Consider the following 21,528-nt stretch of genomic DNA (forward strand, 5'->3'; position numbering starts at 1 on the left):
CAACGCAATCATCAAAATGTGGGAAATGTGGATAGAGATGAAAGGAGGAAGAAAGGAACGATTATCTGGAAAGGAAAGACGTCACCATAATCAGATATCCACTGGAATAATCAATGTCGATACCTTGAGGGCTTTAATGCTGAGAGGAACTGAACACTTATGGACCAGTCCCGTGTGTAATGACGTTGTTGCCCAGGACAGGTAATACAGGTAATTACCACTCCAGTTTAGGAGATACAGTGGTATGCAATCCATGTCAAATTCCGGTAGAATGCCTAGAAAATCCTGCATGTTTTTAATTTCAAGCAATGAGAGGGATTTAAGTAACCGAGGAAGTAATGAGGAAAACTCAGACACAAGAATGCCACAAACACAACATGGGGATCTAAAAGAATGGTCAAATTTTCCAATGCTCGTGCCCCTGAAGGCCTGAGTGAAGACAATCAACGATTCAGTTTCCCTGGACTACGTACCTTGACCCCTTTGAAGCGCGACTGGTACGTGGAGATGCCCACCACCATGAGCAGCAGAGCCACCACCATCCAGGTGTAGAAGAGCACCATGCTGGACGGGCCTGTGGGCGGCTTGTTCCGGTTGGCCAGGTCCTCATCCACCACGTCTTCCAGCATTCTGTGGTCAGAGTCTGCCCCGTCCTCAAAGTCATCAGTGACATCATCGCCCTCCTCATCTTCTTCCTCATCTTCTAGGAGTATTATAGAAAAAAAAATGTAATCTCAAAATGAGAATTCACTTGTTACTTACTTGGTTGAAGAATAGGCATCATTGCTGGTGGCACAATGCCATAGCTGCCCCTCCTTCCTCTCCAGGATCAATGAAAGGGTCTGCCTGCTGACCGTGCCAGTTATCAGCTTGTTAAAATGGTGGTTTTCCATGCTAATATTGACAGCTCAGCACATGCTATTACTTTACTTTACTTTATCCTTCCTCTTGTACCATTTATGGCATCGAGGGTAGAAAGAGTTTTGGGTCTCTGAGGAGCTGCATTCAGTTGTTAATTAAGACTATACTGACTTCGACATTCCAACAAAGTTCTTTTGGTAAAAGAAAAGTATAGCCCCCTATTTCAAATCTCCTTGAGCCAGAGTACAACATTTCTGATAAAAACAATGTCCTCCAGGAACAGAAAACACTGCATGAAGGCATGTGAGTTATACTTTACTTTTATCCCTCTTTTAAAAGGCTTAATGGTATCTACACTGAATTTCACCCACCCTGAATGAAAAAAACACTTCTTCCAATACCTAGTAAGGTAATGAAACAATTGAGACAACATTAGTACGAGTTCAATTCTTGGTTTCAGTGGTCCACATGCTCATCCAACATTTCGAATATTTTTGCATGTTTTAGAAAAACTATTTTTACTTTGCTTCTACACCAAACTACAACCCCCAAAATCTTATAAAGGACCACCTATAGATAAATCAAACAAAACTTTGCAGAAAAATTTGAAGTATTCCAGTTGTTAGTTCGCTGTCAATCACTATAATTACAATATATAAAATGTATAAGTAACAGTAAGGTTATTTTTTACGTCTAAATATAATAATTGCATCTTAATAATCATCAAAAATAAAGTATCACAATTTTTTTTTAAAATGATGGTCTTATACTTTTTTCTCTCTGCATTTCTAGGATATAAGTCCAGTAAATTCAGCTTCTATTTGAGAAAAGAGTATACATGTGACAGCACCCAAAAGTGGTTGTGTGCCTATGTTCAAGTGAAGCAACAGCTTTAAAAAAAAAAAAAAAAAGAAAAGAAAACCCTCTTTCCCGATTGGCGAATGGCAACTTTTTTTAAAAGGAGGCTGGACCATTAAGAGTAAAGCGGCCTGGAAGTAAGACATAAGTTTAGCTAATTGAGCGGACTTGACTCCTGTGATGCAGATTGTGGTAAAAATAACCAGTACTGGAACTGGCTAGCCAGCTAGATCAAGTACTTTTTGTCTTTTCATACATAATAATATTCCAAAACAGACATTACAAGAATTCTGTTTTCCCCAGAGGATTTTCTAAAACAACAAAAAGCTTGATTTCAGATTGATATAAACCAGAAAGACTATCACGAATACAACTGATACTTTGTTGATGCAATTACAATGTCAATTAATAAAAAGTAAACGTGACAAAAAGTGAACAAAGGGAGTAATCTTTAAATATAAAGAAAACAGAATGCACAGTAATATCTAAGGGCGATAACATAAAGAAAGCCGAAACTTAAGCGGCTGAAGATCGACTCGGACAGGCGCCAGTCGGTGTCTGCTTGACTCCACATAGAGGACGCCTATTGCCGATCCCTTTAAGCTCGCGTTGCATTGATCTGTTGTCTAGTCTGCCTACATCTACCGTATTTGGAATCTAGTTCTAGGTCTTGAGTGATTACAAATTTACAACAATGGACTTATCATCCGAGAGGGGGAGGGGGAGAGGAGGAGAGGGGGGGAGAGAGGGGGGAGAGAGGGAGAAAGAGAGAGAGGAAGAGAGAGGGGGAGAGGGAGGGAGGGAGGGAGAGGGTGAGAGGGAGGGAGAGAAAGGGAGGGAGAGAGAGAGAGAGGAGAGAGATTATCTTCCCGTGTCCGGTAGAATGTCATATAAAATTGCAATATTATGTCATAAATGTGTCAATAACAAAGCTCCCTCATATCTTAGTGGTCTCATCCTGATTTATGTTCCATCTAGATCACTAAGATCAGGCGATCAGTATCTTTTAAGAGTTCCTAGAAAAGGGGGTAAAAAATTAGCTGAAAGATCGTTCGCCCACCTTGCTCTGTCAGTTTGGAACTCTCTTCCCCAACCCTTGAGACATACAACATCTGAGTCTAAATTTTTAAAAATCTGTAAAGATACATTTAATGACATCTTTTTTTGTCTGTAGATTCAGGTTCAATACAATGTTATGTAAATGACTATGTATCCATTTATGTATTTTGTGAATTGCATTGTGTAGATTATTTTATGCTTATTTCGCGACGACGTGTAAGCGTGCGCGTTTGATAAGCAAGTAGATGCGTGTGTGTGTGTGTGTGTGTGTGTGTGTGTGTGTGTGTGTGTGTGTTTGGCGTACATGTGTGTGCACAAGTGTGCGTGTTATGTGTTCGTGAGTGTGTATGTGTGTGTTTGTGTATGTGTGTGTGTTTGTGTGTGTGTGTATGAGTGTGTGTATTTTTGTGTTTGTGTCGCATGCGTGAATATTGTTCGTACATGTATTTTTATGTAAAGCGCCCAGAGCTGTGTTTACACGGGAGTGGGCTCTATAGAAATGATCTTCATTATTATTATTATTATTATTATTATAAATCGACATCCATTTTGACAAGACACGACACAGCCAGATAAGCAGATCTCTAGACGCACAACGAAAAACTACACAGGTCTCGTCTCTTCAAAATCACACTCTATTGACACAGTAAAGCCGAGATACCTAGAGCTAGATTCTAGATGTAAGAAAAAAATTAAAATTAATTACACCACAACACAGCTGGTATTCATGAAGCATAATATTTTTGGGGGAAAAAACACTAATTTTCTTAAATATTGCTTAAAATGCAATTCTGCTCTGTGACCACCCTATTTTGACGATGCTGATTTAAAAAATGTAATTAGTTTTTGTCTACAGTGAAGCACCAGCTCTGAAATGACCATTTAAAATTGTCCCCAGTCCAGTCGGGTTACGTCACACAAACCGCTGAACCCGAGTTGGCGACGGCGAGACGGCATTGACAGTTCGCGACCTCGGTGCTTTCTTGTCGTACCTCCATTTTTAATAACAGTGAAAACAGTTCATAACAAAATGTGAGTTAAAGAAGAAGTCTCATTTTCACTGTAAAAAAATGGAAATACGACAAGAAAGCACTGCGGTGGTGAGTTGACAGCGAGACGCCCTTCCCAGTTTTTCGGCGTAATAAGAATGTAGTTTGGATTCCGATAAAGCCGACAACTCCGATCCGAGTTTAAAGCCGCCTGCAGTCAGCCAGATCTATGTGGGGCAAGTTGGAAATCATAAGGGAATTTTTATACCTATCGGCGCTTACTGAGTCAGTCTCCGAAATCGGCGTTCTCTATGTTTTCGCCCTAAAACAAGCAGTAAAGCCTATTTGTAATCTTATAATTAAAGGTGAAAACATTAAACGTGTTTTAAAAAAACCTGGGAAACACTATTACAAATGATAGCAGATATACCAAAGAAATAAAAATGAAATGAAGCAATAGTCAGAGATAGTTCCAATACAATGAGCCCAATTCTATAAAATATAAACATCTCAATGAAAACAAAAACAAAAGTTTCAAAAGACTATGTAAGTAGGTATCGCAGACGGCGCGTTTTCAAGGCAGACAGCTAGTGGCTGGAGCCAGATTTGGACAACTTCATCCAACTATTAGCTGGTTTTAATTTTTGTAAACACTAATAAAAATGATACCAGTTTTCTGTGTCTTTCCTTCGCCATGGTGAACGAGAAACTGATACTTATGATTGCATATTTAGTTTTTAATTGACTAAAGTTTTACACGGGAAAACTCGGCCGTCTCGCAATTTTGCGCACTTAGATTTGGGGGGTACTTGTTTTAAATTTCGATTTCTCAGTCGTGAATCATCGAATTTTCTTGCGGTTTGAAACATAAAAATCTGGAATTTCAGGAGAATTTCTGGGGAATGTGTTTATGTTTTTATTCCGAGCGGAAAGCATGAGTGGTACAATGTAAAGACGAAGAAAGCATTTTAAAATATTAAATTCGACACAAATCGGGCTATCCGTGCCAGGATCCTATTCCTAGACATCTCTACCATCTATTTTATATGTTTAGAAAAGCCAACTACGTTCCACGAAGTAGAAATATTACTTTTTCTGAAGTGGGGTAACAATCACTTTCGGGAGATCGTTATTCTGCCATTGCGGCTGTTCCATCTCCCATTGCCACCCCCTCTGACTTGACCCAACTAGCAGACGATTATATGATGGTTCAGTAAAAGAAACATTCGATAGATCTGTTTATGGCGTCAATTTATGTAAGTGTTATCATAATTTTCTTTTATGATATTTACGAATATCGTGTTTTGAAAAATAACACTAATCGGCCACCACTTGCCGTGTAAATAGATTGTTATTGTTTGGTGGGAATCATGCCGACCTACATTTCCACCACCTCATAGTGAGTTAATTGCGATCTATACAAATCTATTGCTTTGAGGTGGTATTTTTGCTGTCTTTTCAACTAAGAACACCTTATTTATTCTAAATGCATCGAAACCTAAGCATCTCTGGTCGACAAAGTGAAAGAATAAAGCCGTGAAGAGTTGGACTGGGAGTTCTATTTATAGTAACATGTCATCACACACTACTAAACACTCCGAAGGGGGTTACTGGGTGTTAGTGTTACCGATGGAAATGTTTGTAGATTTATTGTTTGGCTTTTTATTTGGTAACAAAAAAGGCTAGATCTACGTTCTTGATTGGTGGATATTCAATTATTGAATCAACCAGCCTTTTTGCATATTCTTAGACTTAGTTAGACTTAGACGTCACCTGATAATTGGAGAAATGCTCCCCCCCCCCCCCCCCATGGTAGAACAGTATGTTGATTTAATTCAAATTTTTAAACCCTGTGAGCAGAAATCTTAATTTTCTGAACCAATATTGATGACTTTTTTCACATTATTGTCCATTTCTGAAATATTTGGAAGGTTTTTACTTTCTATAAACTAATTCACTGTACAGAGCCTGAAAAGAGCTTTAATTTGATATATATTATGCAGCCTTGTAGCACAATTTGTTGATTTTATATGAATTTTTTTCCAGTCGGCAGACATTATAATTTTCACTCAAAAATGGAACGTTTTTGGGCATTAGGGCCCTATTATGGAGTGTTATAAGAGATTTTAGTAAACAATTTTCATTTAGCCTCGTAGAGCTTGCATTAAGCTTTAATTTGATGTATGATTTAGCCCTGTAGCTTAATTTGTTCACTTGTTATGATGCTTTTTGCCCGAGGACGTACCAGAATTCCCCTAATTTTTTTCCAAGAGGCGTTTTTTGCACCGAAGCCCACTTCAGAGGAGTCCAGAACAGTTACTTATGGTCAGAGAGGTCTGAAAAATATTCAGCCAAGTCTATGCATGCATTTGTAATGATTGTGTGCTTTTCACTAATGAGGAGGCAGTTTTGACAAATTTGGAAGAGGTTGAAATAGGGTTCTGAGCTCTTAATGACAAATTTTGGAATTTTTTTTCAATTTTTGAAGGCCTATATCTTGGAAACCAGTCATTCCAACTTGCTTTGATTTAGAGACATCAATATTTGTGTTGACAGCTCTGGGGAAAACAAAGTTTTCATTGATTTGATCATGCACTTTGTATTTTAGAACACCTCAAGCGTGGGTGAAAGTCGCAGTTGAAAAGGTTTCGTTCAAAAAGAAAACTTTGAAATACCATATCTCGATTGTTTATTGATGGATTTTTATAATTCTTTTTTAAATGTTCTTGTTTTATAGAGTAGATTTGAACCCCTAAGGTTTAAACATCAATATTGTTCAAAAAATTTTTCGCTTGTGGTACCTAATGTAAGGCCAACCCTTCTACATGTAACTATATATGACTGTGAATTTCTAGAGAATTACTAAAAACAGCGAAAGTAAACTAAAGGCAACAAATGTTGTTGCTTAGGAGATTGATGAAAATTTCATGGAAGAAAAAATCCAGACACAAGTCTTTAAATGCTTTGAAATGTACATCGATACATTGTGAAGTACAAAACTAGTCAGGCCAGACAAAAATGGCAGCACCTGAATCATTGTCTTGTAGCTTGTTAAAGGTGTCATTGTCCCAATCCTCATTGCCTGTGTTATCATTGGTTTCCTCATCTAAAGAGGTATTAAAGAGACAAAGTCACTAGGAAAGAATAACAGAAAATTTGCTTGCACTTCATAAAGGAGCAGCAATGAGCAAAACTCAATCCATCCGAGGGCATTGTACAAGGAACAATTATACCACTGCCTTAGACGAGCTTTTTTGAATCTGCACCCTTTAGCACAAAAGTGAAATATCGTAGAAATCCATTAGCTTGTCAGTACTGCCTTACAAGGTGTAAACCAAGTTAAAAATCATAATATAAGAAGAGCAAAGAACGGTATGACAGGTTTCAAATTAGGAAAAAGGTGCAAAAAATGCAGACGTGAAACAACAGAACAGTGATCATCCCAAGTAAAAAATTATTAAATTAACAAGACTGTGTGAAGCAAAAATAGTTACGAGGTAAGAGTGTAAAGAGCAAAAAATAAACCCTAGCTCCAAATCAGGATGCTGCTACTGACCACCAGCAAAGACTTGTAACCCTTCAAGACAACATGCGAAGCAACTAGTTTACTAAAGAGTACTGGTATGTTGCTTGTTGCACTCTCTTGGGATCAATACGGTGAGTGTATTTGTACTCATCCTATTTTCCAAGTTTCAAATGACACTTATTTTCCTATTCAAACACGTTGAGCAAGAACTAGGAAAACGAAAAAGAAAATAGAACCCCCTCCCCCAGACTATCAAACTATAAATATCCCGAAAGAGTCTATAACCTATAGAAAATTTTGCAAGCTTTTTTTTTTAGCACATTACATACTTTCCTACCTGCGATTTTAAACAAATAGAAGACCAAAATTTGTTTTCATTTGCCTTAAATTGCTTAATGGAAGGTTTCAGTGTCACATCGTGGTGAAGTCAGTCAGGCCCTTGTCAAAATAGTAAAATCAAAGAGCCCGACATCTTTCCTCCCTTAGGGTAAATTTTAATGACTTTTCTTTGACTTTACTTACTGAGATTTACTCTCTCTCTATACCGTCAGGTACATAAGGCTGAGAGCAGCCGATGCCACGCTAGTCTGTCCCTGGCCACGTTTTCCAATTCTGGCACACCCAGCCATGGCTGATTGCCTCATCTCTTAATCCCATATTGTGCCTCTATAGCCTCCAGTTGGTCTTCTTTTCTCTTAGCTAAACACTTTTTATGTCCATTTAAGAAAACATTTTTGCATGGATTTTTACCCAAAAAATTTTGACGAAAGGCCCAAAAAATGTAAATTTCCAGTTTCCATTGACACTCAAGCTTTGAAAGCCACCAAACTTTGGCAATCATTTTCTCAATAATTTTTACCTCTGACCCCATGCAACCCCAACCTCTTTCAATTGTAAATTAATATCTTGACTTCCATTCAAGGAAAGTTGGAAACATTTTTCACCAAAAGCAAGACAAACAAACAGGCTTTAAAATTATAACAAAAACTCCATATGTCCCATTCCATTGTGCAGTGACTCCATACAAACATACAACATTTACAACAAACCTCCATTCATATTTGCATTGTAGAATTCATCAATATCATCTTGCTCTTCATCAGTACCTTCCTCTTCTTCCTGTGAGTCAACATCATCTTCACCTTGTTCCAAAGCATTTTTACCACCTGCAAACGGGTACAATGGAGAAGTCAACATAAAACAACTTGTAGTTTAGTTATAGTAGAGGTTTTACGGCACTCGCAACTACATAAGGTCATATGAGCGCAAGGAGATTAGAAGTGTTACAAGAGAGTAACAGACATAAAAAAGAAGAAGGGGAGATAAGGTCGATAGATGTTTGATAGAAAAGAAGTAGCAAACCACATCAGAGTACCCGACAACCACCCACTAAAACAACTTTCTTACCTGACAGGTCAATAGCGGCCAATGTATAACATTTATTTTGGACAGCATCCACACAAGACTCACTTTTTTTTTAAAGCACACAAACGATGGAAGTAACAGGAAGATTAAGAAGGAACCATCCAGGACATATTTATATAAGATTTCTCCTTTAACAATATAATCCTAAACATTACATGAAATTAAAATGTAGTCAAAATAAAAGGGAGCAAATAAGAAAAGAAAAGGAAGTTGCAAAACACAATAAAGCAACAATCCGGCATCTAAATCTTAAACATTATATAATACACAACCAACACCAAAAACCAAACCAACTAAAGAGGTGCTAGGACATGCAACCCTAAACCATGAAATAAAGAAAACATCATAAGAAGTACAATCAAAGGAGAAAAAAGAAACAAAAAGGCATGGGGACATAATCAAACAATAGTACAAAGTTTCATAACCCTTGTTGAAAGTATATTCTGTGTTGGAGGTCTCTAGTTCCAGTAAACTGCACTAAAAACTGTATAGAAACTCACAATACTATTTCGATTTTGTAGATTATTATGTATCCAATATATATTTTTTCTACGACCTTACACAAAAAATGTATCTAAAGTGTATTTTAAAAGAACACCAACATGCTAATAATTGTAATGTCCATTGCGTACACGGAAGGCAATTTGGTGTCTCAAAATAGAGAGATTTCTAATAAAGAAATAAAAATAAGGGGAAAAAAGTTTTATTCACTTTTCCAACGTCAATGATCTTTCCATTGAGCTAATATTTAAACTTTTGCTCAATAAACCACATCTTGTATGGTTAACAGTATTCCCCTTTCAATAGGGCTGGAGAAGGAGGAAGCCTTTCTTCAAAGCAATGATTTTAAAAAAGGAAAACAATCTGTAGTAACTTAAAGGTAAATTTTAATTTTTTTTTTAAATAAAAAATCAGCATAATCTTATTTTCACTATGCCAAAATCAAAAGCACTGCATTATAATTTGCACTTCCTAAATACAATTCTTTTTTCTTTACCCCAGTTGCCTTCCATTTCTTCTTGCTCTTCATCCTCATCAAACACATCTTCAGTCTCATCTTCCTCATCCAAGACATTTTCAGTCTCCTCATCCTCGTCCAAGACATTTTCAGTCTCCTCATCCTCATCCAAGTCATGTTCAGTCTCATCTTCTTCATCCAAGCCCAAGACATTTTCAGTTTCATCTTCTTCCCAGGCATTTCCTGCCTCACCATTAGTTTCTTCATCACCATCATAGCTATTTTCAGTCTCATCCTCATCTGAAAATTTATCAAGAACAAAACAAAACAAAACAAAAGTTTCAGACATTTACTAGTGCCTCCATATGCTCCAAACTATAAAAACATGAAATAATAGGGACATCTATTAAGAAAGGGTTGAAAAACGAAAGTGCAGGAACTGCTAGATTGATAACAATATCTTATGAGGCATAAACAGCTGAATGTGGAGATATGATGAGAGTCATTTTCAAAATGTGAGCCTGAGCACAACTTGAACGACTCTTTCCACCAGCTATTGCAAACACAAACGGAGAATATAAAAAATATATAAAGAAATAAGGATTATTCAATGATCAAAAAAATATTATTCAACAGGATATCTGCCAAATTCCATAATTTTTAATAAATAAATGTTAAAGATTCTGGAAAATGCTGTGCTTTAGATACTTAGTAAAGTGGACGTCTTCTATGAAGCTCAGATGTGAATATCAAAACAACGGCCAATGGTACACTCAAAAAGTGATTCAAATAAATGAAAATGAAAAATGGTGCCATTAGCTTCTAGATAATATTCCAGATGTAATCTAATTATTCGTCCATCAGGTCAAGGGGGACAAAATGTGTGGCTATTGGCCTCTCCTTGAACTCTAATGTTCCATATGATGAGTGTAATTTCAACAAGATTAATGATTGCTGTACAAAAGAAATTCACCTGTGTTACTACATGTCAAATATTATAAAGAATGTGAAACTAGTGTTAAGAAAAGGATTAATTTCTTGTACAAGTTCTATCTCTGATCATTGTTTCAATTCAACATTGCACTAAGGTCAAAAAGGGGTGGGGAGGGGGAGATATATTGTCTGAAAACTCATATTGTAAAAAATGTTGTACGTCTATCTTTTGAGAATGAGTCATATCATATAAAAACTTACTTATTGACAGGTCTTCTTCCAAGCTCCATTTTATCATTATTCTTAATAACCAAAACTAACACTCATTCTGGAAAGTTCATGGTGTAATATGAACTATGATATACATTTCTCTTCTAGAATTTAAACAAAACATTTTTTCACAGCAGTGAAGCACCTTCATCCTCAAAATCAGCCTCATCTTCAGTCTCTTCATCTTCATCTTCATTCCCATCCTCATCTGCAGAAATAAACAAATAAAACAGAACTCCAGCCAACTACTACTAATACCACATAAATTCAAATGAACAGGAGTTCCATCTGCAGTACAATAGTCATACATTCTGGCATATACAGGGTGATCCAAAAAAAACTTTACAACTTTTATCTGAATATCTCCCGCAAAAATTGTTATAGAACGCTGTAATTTGGAGCAGACATAATTCATTCAAAAGGAATTTGTTTGATATAAAATCCACCAAGAAGAAAGATGTTTTGAAAACGGAAACGGTTAAATAAAAAAGCACCCAAAAATGCAAAGTTCACCAATGTTTAAAAATCTTGTTAAGGAAGTCGTGAAAAGATTAGCTGACCGTTTTCTTTATTTTCTCTTTGACATTAATATTCCATCCCTGTGACAACTAAACAATATTTAATTTCGTTTACAGAGTTTTAAAAACCTAATGATTTCATTTTGAAATTCCTAGAAACAGTGCTCCAAATTCCCTCCTTTGGACTCGACACATTTTTAACGCGTCGTTCGAAATGTTCCGTGGCGCCCTAACACAAGGACCTGTTAAACCATGAGTCTTTAAAGCCACATGCACTGTACATGTTCACTAAGAAGTGGCTTCTAGAGACAATAGAGTGGGGTGCCCAATAGACAGCATTTTTGGAGTTAACATATCCCGCAGGGTGAAAATGGGCTTTGCACTAAACAAAAAGTAATCGAGAAATGATCCCTCTTTACAAGACAATCGAGGAATCATGAACACATTGCCATGCTCTGATCCATGTCATCTCGGCCTAGCGCAGATGAACATGGTATAGTCGTAGGTTAAGATCTGCCATGAGAATGCAGACTGTTGATGTGTAGGAAAGTCCTAGCTGCAGATCGTCTATGGACAGACGTCTCATAGGACTTGGCTACTGAAATCTGCACTCTGGTGACGTTTAAAGGGCTGCGCATGGTGCGTGTTCGACCTGAAGTGGTCATTTTTTAAATAACTTTTTAATTCTGATTCGCTATAGATCCAAACTGACGGAACTTCTCTATACATGACGCCAAAGGTTTTGAGGGCACCTAAGCATTCTCTCCATGCCGCCGTGCGCAGAACTTACGAAATGTCAGGGATGGTGAGTTTGTGGAGAGATAAAGTTCAATACGAAAAGCTCTCCGCTCTTTACTGAACGTAGCCATGATCTCAGCAGGCAAACAAAATTTGGGAAAAATAATATCTGCAGACTTTCTGTTGACTTGTTAGATTGCTGTAGCTTGCAATAAGGCGCGATTGTTGCAACTTTTAGAGGTAGGCCTAATGCGAACTGGTGCGTCATGCTATGAAAATGGCGACAAGGTTGAAAATGGGTTGTTTTTTTAATGCGCTATTTAGAGCAAAACCATTCAATGGACTTATCTAAAATACATATCAGAAAAATTCCTTTTGGCTTCCAAACGTTATGTTCAAATCTGAAAAGCAAGACTTCAGTATGGGGAAGATATTTACAGAACAAGTTGTAAAGTTTTTTTTGGATCACCCTGTATATCGCCACAGAAAGTTCCCAACCAACAATACAGAAACACTACAGACAGGGTGGAGCTGGGATGTCGCGGTCTGCACAAAGGCTACATTCTGCCGGGGACAGCCAACATCACTGTAGCACTGACAAGAACATGAGGCAGAAAACAACTGAAGAGTCCACCAACCATCCACCAAAAAACTGGAAAAAGAGTGAACATTTTTATCCATCTTATTCCTTCTTGGAGCACCTACTGACCTACAATTTTAGGATACACAAAAACCTAAGCTATAGCCACATTATTTTTCCCCCCACAGTACATTCTTTAGTTCTGAACAGATGCCCTGCCTTTAAATGCTTTCGCTTGAACAAACTCTAGAGGCTCCAGCTGCACCTTACAACCAGTACATGAAAACAAAACCATAACAGCCAACCATCCATACCCTCTGTTCTATATCAAAGAAACCAAATTTCTTCAATCCCAGAATGAGCACTTTTTGCTTCAGCATGAGTCTTACCCTAAGAGACAAACATATCAGTGGAAAGGCAAAAGCTTTAAGCAGTAGTTAAGGGACAAAAGAACAAAAGGAAACCAAAACGAGACTACTGACAGACATAAATAGTCATAGCTTTGTTTTTCCCCACTACTAATTCCTAAAAATGTATCAGAAAGGACCCTGAAAGGGTTCTGCAAAAAAAGAAGAGGAGTAAGAGAGGAGGTTGAGGACACAAGGAGAGGGGCCCTACGACGAAGGAGACAGAAAGTAAAACAATGTTTAACATTTAACATTCTATATGCATGATGCTCCTGCATTGATGGTGAGAATAAATTTTAAGCATGGTGAAGCTTCAGCAATTGTGCAATAAAACTTGCTGCCTGGGATCACTGCAAATGGCATGTACTAAAACAACTGGGGGGGGGGGGTTAATGAAGTAATAAGACGCCAGCCACCAGAGTTTTGTGCAGAGCGTGGACGAGTAGCCATGTGATTAAGCTTGCTTGTCTGCATTATTGAGTGCACCAGGTCATAAAAAGCATCTAAAGGAAACAGCGGCAAAAAAGGTTGCTTTCCCACAGAAAAAAAACAAAGTTATAAAAACCAAGGTACATGTTACATCCAAATACGATGGAATAATAGGGATTTTTCAACAATTCTAACAGATTCTGAATACCAGCTATCTATATTAGCAGCATATTTATATCATTTATGCAGGATCCACCTGAGGTATGTCTAAAATTAGGAAAAAAATCTAAAATACCAAACCAAGCACACCACAGATTTGCTGACAAAGTAGAAAAGACAAGCTTTGTTTGTTTTGTTCAATGCTCTATAGCAATTTATGAAATCAAACAGTAAAAAAAAATATCTTTTTAAAAATCATCCTCTATTTCTTCGTTATAATCAAGACCTCCTATAGTGAAATGTGAGGTTGAGTTCTATCCAAAATAGATCGATATTTATTTCATTGGAAGCAAAGCAAATAAATCCGCTATCAGGTGATACCAATAACTCCACCTGCCCAAAAATTGATGAGCGCCTGATTCCAACGCATCACGACATCATAAAAGACTTTATCTTAGCGAGCTGACACTTTTAACCTCCAAAAATAAGAAATCAATTTTTTTTTTTTTTTATAATCACTCAAATTAGGTTCATTTTAAACAGTGAAAAAAAACCAACAACCAAGAACAGGCCAAACCTTCGTCTAATTTCTTGGCACGGTAATAGTTATCATCAGCTTCATCCTCATCTTGACCATCTTCATTTTCATCCATATCCTCTTCTGAAATCTCTGCACTGTCTTCATCTTTTTCTAAAGAGAGTTAAAGTTAAAGTCATCCGATTGCATCATTCAGTTAGTTGGTCAGCGATCAATGCAAATAAAAAATTTGTTTAAATCTGTAGATTCTAGAATATGCAATAAATGGGAATTCTAAAGGTCACAAAGGGCAGGAAAATGGAAGATTCAGGCAAATGGGACAACTACACCGTAAAGAAAAGCGACCATAATATAATGCAAACATAACACAAGCACCAAATCCAGCTGACAATACAACGGCCAAGCATGCTCAAGAGTATAAAACATTCTACGCAGTCAAAACGATCCCTGTAAAAAAAATTTTTAATGCTACATAATAATAGTTTAGCAAAGTGCCATTTCAGGCAATTTTACAAATGCCCACATCACAGATAAGACTGAAAATTAACAGTGTACAAGCGTAGTGAAGTATTTTCTCTTCTTAAAAAAGGGCAGGATTACATGATGATTATTTTCACATTTGGAAAAAAGTCTTTTGACTCTCTGCGATACTAATGAAGCAATCATTGTCAAATACTGAACATGTAGATTACAGGTGAATCACATTATCAATGTCTCCGTCTTTTACTTACATTGTGAAGCACCAGCTTTGGCTGAGAGCTCACTGATAAGACTAAATAGAATTTTTTAAATACCCATGGATCACTAAAAATGTCATTAACAATTCACATTTAAAATTTCATTAAACCCACAACAACACAAATGGCAACACTTAATAACATTAGAAAGTTAACAGAGAGCCTTCAGATATTCCAGAGACCAAAAGATCTATTGATGGTTTTCTGACCCTTATTTCCTTTCTAAGGAAGAGATGTTGAATCCATTACACTATTGCCTCGATTAGGACCCCTCAGATGAAAGAAAAGATTAACCCCCCACTACCACACCTGCTCTAGAATTATTAATTACATTAAACAGGTCCAGACAGTTGGGCCTGGCAGTGAAAGGGTTCAGAGCAACTATTGTTCTGTCACACAATAAGGTGACAAATATTAACAAAACCTTCTCTTCTTCCCTAGCCAAATGACAGAACACAATCTGATCCAACATTGATCCATCCACCAGCCTTCTTCAATGATAACACGCTTAAGGTCACACATTCTGTAAGACAAAAGGCAGTATTTTGAATGGGGAATTTCTAGCTTTGTCAGAAATTTACATATCAATGATCAATCTAGTAGTAAGGGATAAAAAATTAAAAGAAAAAAGTATTTTTTAAAAACCCACTCCCTGTGTAAATATTTACCCCCTTAAAGAAATTACTGAAAATGGTTAATTAACACAGAGAAGATTCAAGACTTACCTTGCTTCACATGGGAGCGATCCCAAATTGATTTCAATGAGGCCAATTCTTTATGATCATTTCTGTCTGCAGCATCGTCATAACCTGTCTTCCTTTCCTCATCTGAGTCATCATCATAATTAATGTCGTCATTATTCTGATACTTCTCAGCAGCAAGATAATCAGCATCGTCACCGTCATCGCCATATTTATCCTCCCTTTCCCCATCCATATCTGACCACAGAGGCGTTGTATTTTCTTTATTGAGCTCCTTCTCGCTGTTGGTCCCAAACGAATTTGGAAACACGGAATCATCTACTGTTTGTCTGCCCTCATCAAAAGACTGCTTATCAACAGCACTTTCACTTAAGTCTTCTTTGTTGTCGTTTTTTCTGTCCACACCAGGCTCCTGGTATGGCTGTTGGGAGAGCATAGGGGGGTTCTGGTACTGCCCGGGTACACTGGCTGCTCCCAGATTATGCTCGGTGTCTTGCTGTACATTGGAACCATACCAACCTGATTTTTTACTGCCAGGAAACAGATCCGTGTTTTGTTCATTTCGATTGGCAGAAAGCTGAAGATTTGTATAGCCAGGTTTTTTTTGCTCTGCAATTATACCACCAAGCAACTGAGGCGGGGTTACATCTTGTCTGCTCAGATCCAACTTTTGATCATCTGGATTCACAGGCTTATAAAAAAGTTGCTTGTTCTGGTCCCCATATGATGGGCTGCTAAAGGAACCCTTTATCACATCTCCTTGCTCTGGAAGCAGCGGTGGTAGCTGAAACGATGGTATTTCTCCACCCTGTTGTTGAGGTTTGGAAAATACTGACAGATCCTGTTGGTTTTGCTCATTGGGTAACTGAGGGATATCTTGGTTGAGTAACTGGCTGGGTACTCGGGGCAGATCTTGGTTGGGTGTCTGAGAGGGACCCTGGTTGACGGACGGTAACACTTGTTGGTCAGGTAACTGGGGGAGATTTTGATCGGGTGATTGTTGATTGGGCAACTGGGGGAGATTTTGATTGGGAAATTGGTCTGGCAGCTGGGGGAGGTTTTGGTAGGGTAATTGTTGGTCGGGCAACTGGGGGAGATTTTGGTTGCGTAATTGTTGATCGGGCAACAAGGGGAAATTTAGGTTGGGTAATTGTTGGTTCGGCAACTGGGGGAGATTTTGTTTGGATAATTGTTGGTTCGGAAACTGGGGGAGATTTTGTTTGGATAATTGTTGGTTCGGCAACTGGGGGAGATTTTGTTTGGGTAATTGTTGGTTCGGAAACTGGGGTTGGGGGGTATTAGGCAGTTGAGGTAATTCTTGATTGCCTGACTGCAGATTTTGTCTGTCCTGCACTTGTGGAAGCCTTTCGCCTGGCAACTGAGGAACATTTAGTTGCTGATCAGCTTCTGTCTGCTGGCTGTACGCACCTGGCTGGTTGGGAGCATTATTATTCTGAGATAAACTCTCAATTTGGACATCTGGAGTTTGAAGTCTTTGTGCCTCTTCAGTGCTATCCTCTTTTTCATCTTCTGCAACCCCAAGCTGCTTGTCCGAAACTTGGTCTTCAAAGTCATCCCGCTCTTTCTCCTCCGGCAAGATTGGGGGCTGCTGACCACCAGCCTCTCCTCCGCTCTCTAATCTCTCTCTACCAACATCTTCCGCATGATCTGGACGAATGTCTTCAGCCCCGGCCTCCGGTCGAATTGCCACATCGACGTTGTTAGTTCCTTCTCGTAGCATCTCCTCTTCGTTTTGGTTTGAGTCTCTAAAATCTAAGAGTGCAAAAGAAAAAGAAAAAAAGACATGCAAATGCACAAAATCCATGCCATGCAAGAAAAAAAAAGTTGCTCAAAATGATGGTTTAGTCCACAGAAACCAAGATGCCACAAACATGGTGAGCATTGATAGAACCCTATTAAACCAAGAAAATGACAAACATATCACAAGAAGAAATACAAGACTTTCAAATACCCATAGGACATTTTTTAAAGAGTACAATGAGGTTTAAACTTAAAGCTGCTTTAAAACTTTCCCCAAATTCTGGTTCTTCACTCCTTTCAATCATTGCATTATAAATATAATTATTATTATTATTAATTGATAAAACTCAGTAAAAAGATAAAAATGTCTACAAAATGACTTAGACACCATAAGCATTTTTAATTTTTAGACACTCTAATCTCTGAAAATTACAAACTGTAAAAATCAATAAAATAATTATAATAAATAGATTCCCATACTTTGTAAACATAATACAGAAAGCATGCAGCATTCTTACATAAAATGGTAACCAGACTATTCTATGTTAGCTGTACATTATTCAGACCTCGTCCAATCATTTTTATGCTTTTACGAGCATTAAAACAGATAAAAGGAAGTCATCCCAGTCTGAATACCCCCAACTATTAAAAGAGGAACTCATATTTTTTAGCAATTACTCTAACTGTTAACAATTGTAAAAAAAATGAAATACTTGTATGTTTTTATTCTGGTAAAGGGGATTCTTCCAAATTTGCTTGAAGACTCAACAGAAAAGAGCAGAGCTCTACCACTGTTCAATATGCCCACAGTCTAACTTTTGGCAAGGAACAAGAATGTATCATGAAAATTCAATACTTCAAAGGAATACAACAGGCCAGGAAAAGAAATTGATATCCAGAAATAATGCTTCTTCCCCATATCAGCCAGAAAATCTCCGGCCTCAGTAGCTATCAAAACATTTTACATGCATAATAAAATATTGTGACAACCAAACTTTTTTGTGTTTTTTTAAATATTAAATTCTATATTATACATATTATGGTAGAATTTTTTCTAAAAACCTAAGTGGTGACCACGGATGAAGTGAAGTAATGCAAAAACAAGCATTTTGCATCAAATTTCGTAATTCTGTGTGTACATGTCTTCTCATGAATGAACTATTTTCTTTTTAAATTAACAGTTTCAAGTCTAAAAACTAAGGTATGAATTTAAAATTATAAAAACCCACAAAGAAGGTCACAAGAATTTAATACACTAAATAATAATTAAGGGAAGCACACCCAAAATGCACATAAGAGAATACTGGGATTTTTGTTGTGACTAACGGATTTTGCTCTTTGAGGACACTTATTACAATGAGAACATGCATAATATTTCTTTAAGCTTGGCGAATATTGAATTTTAAATCTTTTTTTACAGATTAAGTAAATGCTCATTGATACTTAGGAAAACTGAGATCTTAAGTAAAAATTGTATAATACCAAAGTAAAAATTAAAAGTACATATGAATAGAGGCATATTCAATATAAATGGAGCCATAAAAGAGGGAAATAGAAGACAAAAGCTGGGGTTCTCAAGGTCAAAAGGTAGGCCTACTGTGTTTGCCTCTCATTCTCATTCAATACGCTCTGAGTTTCGAAAACTGTGAGCCACTGAAAAAATCATTAAAATGTTCTCCCTTCACCTCTTCCCCTGTAGACATGTTGTGTTATTTGCTTTCATCTCCATTTTCTTGAGCACAATCCCCTGCTTCAAAGCTTCTATCTCAGTCTCCTTTACACCTGACTCTATCTCAATGTCAAATGCTTCTCCTGCAAAATTCTCCAAGGTCCCAAGTGCAAGTTGCGCATGTTAATGATTCCTTGGTGGTAGTTATAAAATTGATAAAAGTAGGCTTCGGCTGTCACCCGGTCAAAATTTAAAACTAATTCTAACCCAAACTGAAAATACTCTAAGATAGTCAGTAAAAAAGGGTCTTCAGTTCAAAATCGGAATGTGCCTGCCTGAAGGCAGGTGACCTATCAAGTTGGAAAAATGGTCACCTACATAAATATAAGTTGCACTGTAGTTTAAAGAAACAGCAATCGACTACCCCTGAGATTTAGCGGGGGGGAATGCAAAGAATGAAAGAAGGAGAAGACACTACAGTGCTGCAAAAAATTTGTGGCACAACTTCTTGTCAAATATTTCCTAAACCATCGAACATAGACTGTCCAGCTTTAGCATTCAATGACTTGTCTTGTGAGTATCAATTTGTCTCAACAGATCAATATTTTTGTAAACACCTGTTGGTTGTATTTTAGAAAATTCCCGAATAAATACCCCCTAAAAATCCAAGTGGGTGGTTTTTACAGATTTTAAAAGGTTTACAACTTGGACAATATCGTTTTTAAAAGCAAGACCATCATGTTTTACTAATCCCAACATATAATATGTGAGGCAGCGTGGTAAAATCAGGCACTGGTCAAAACAACGAAATATGAGAACTCGGAAATTTTTTTCGAATTTTTATTTTTTTGCTAACCTCTTTTATGTCCATATAAAAACATATTTCCAAGTGAATTTTACTGAAATACATTGACTAAAGGCACAAAATATGTCGTTTTTCACTTTTCAAAGACTTTAGCTATTATTAGAGTTACCAACTTTAGCGGCCATTTTCTTGCTAATTTCACCACTGAAACCGCCTTCAATCGCAGTCATTTTGAGCTCTATCCAGGAAAAATGTATATTTACTTCGTTAGAAGCAAGGCAAATAAATCAGTTTTCAGATACACCAATAACTCCACATGCTCAAAAATCAACGGTTTCACCACATTGGAACACAGGGGAACTCGGTTTCAACGAAAACTCGGATTTCACTTAAAGGATTTGGATTCCCCGAATTTTTTATTCATAAAATCAATAGAAATTTACTCGGATTAAACAAACACAAAAATGAGAAAGGTCGGATTCAACAAAATCGCTTGCAGGGTGAACTGCTCTATCCGACCAATCAGGGACCTCCTTTCATACCAACACAGACTTTTATAATCATGCACCCATGTCTTATTGTCGGTCAGGGTTGGATGAGCGGCCAGAACACGTGTGACTGTGTGTCTGGGGGGATGGGAGGAGGGGGTACAAATGATCCGAGCAAGGAACGTCAGTAGAGAAATAAACGGGACAGTAATTTTTTTTATCCCGGCTACTGATCAATATTACAATGAAAGCTAATCTTGACATAAAATAGATCTACGTTGTGAATTGCGCGCTGGACTGGGAATGAAACGTTGCCGTGCTAGGCTCTACACAGCAACATAATTTGTTTGGTAAACAATACGTTATAGATGGCAGATGACACAGCAGATGTGTATTTGAACAAATCAGCCCTTTTGCACAATGTGTGCTGGGTAGAATTCAGTGTTCGTCATCAAAGAAACAAAAATGCCTCTCATTTGAAACCAAACTACTTTTCATTTCATCGAATACATTTGTGAGGCAGCGTGGTGGAATCAGGCTCTCGCCAAAATGATCAAAGTGAAGAAACTTGCCTTTTTTCACAAACTTGCCTTTTTTCACAGGTTTGTGAATTTTTATCAAATTTTTGTTTTTTGGCTCAACACCTTTCATGCCCATTAAAGAACTCATTTCGGTGTGGATTTTTCTTAAAAACATTGACTAAAGGCACAAAAAATGTAAATTTTCAATTACAGTTGTCTCCACCTAAGACAAGATCCCGGTGCTCGGGAGCAAGGAAATACGGGATCTTAGGCAAACGGGATCTTAACCGACGAACCCAGGGAAGAATCTATGGTGACCCATGTTAAGGCCCACAATCGGTAGAACGGTCTCCCTCCACTCTAAAATGAACTGATGTGACCGCTTGGTGGATTTATGGCATATGGCGAGCAAAGAGTGGTTAACCTTGATGACCTATCACAGTGTATAGTGGGATGAGACGTTGATTGATTGGGTAGATGTTGTACGGCACTATCGACACAATTTTGGTCATTTAAGCGGCATCAGGTTTCACCGCTACAAAATCAGACGTGTTTTTAATAAAGAGTCTTTCGGAGCTCGCAACCGCAAACGATCACA

General features: G+C 37.5%; 1 protein-coding gene across 8 annotated transcripts in view; it reads right to left on the reverse strand.

Annotated features, from left to right (window-relative positions):
* Positions 1-21,528, reverse strand: part of LOC101851725 (uncharacterized protein DDB_G0290685) — a 34,558-nt gene that overhangs the window by 8,643 nt on the left and 4,387 nt on the right. Inside the window, exons 2-8 of one of the 8 annotated variants that reach the window (XM_005096002.3) lie at positions 15,711-17,459; positions 14,288-14,401; positions 11,025-11,087; positions 9,716-9,976; positions 8,343-8,459; positions 6,796-6,873; positions 474-700 (exon numbers count right to left, since the gene is read on the reverse strand). In XM_005096002.3, the coding sequence (XP_005096059.1) occupies positions 474-700; positions 6,796-6,873; positions 8,343-8,459; positions 9,716-9,976; positions 11,025-11,087; positions 14,288-14,401; positions 15,711-17,459 (2,609 nt within the window). Of the gene's footprint in view, positions 1-473; positions 704-6,795; positions 6,874-8,342; positions 8,460-9,715; positions 9,977-11,024; positions 11,088-14,287; positions 14,402-15,710; positions 17,460-21,528 lie in introns of all 8 variants that reach the window. The other 7 variants (XM_035969137.1, XM_035969140.1, XM_035969138.1 and 4 more) reach the window with 7 other exon arrangements.

The sequence above is a fragment of the Aplysia californica genome, unplaced genomic scaffold (genome assembly GCF_000002075.1).
Source record: "Aplysia californica isolate F4 #8 unplaced genomic scaffold, AplCal3.0 scaffold00119, whole genome shotgun sequence".
In the NCBI taxonomy this organism is placed as follows: Eukaryota; Metazoa; Mollusca; class Gastropoda; order Aplysiida; family Aplysiidae; genus Aplysia; species Aplysia californica.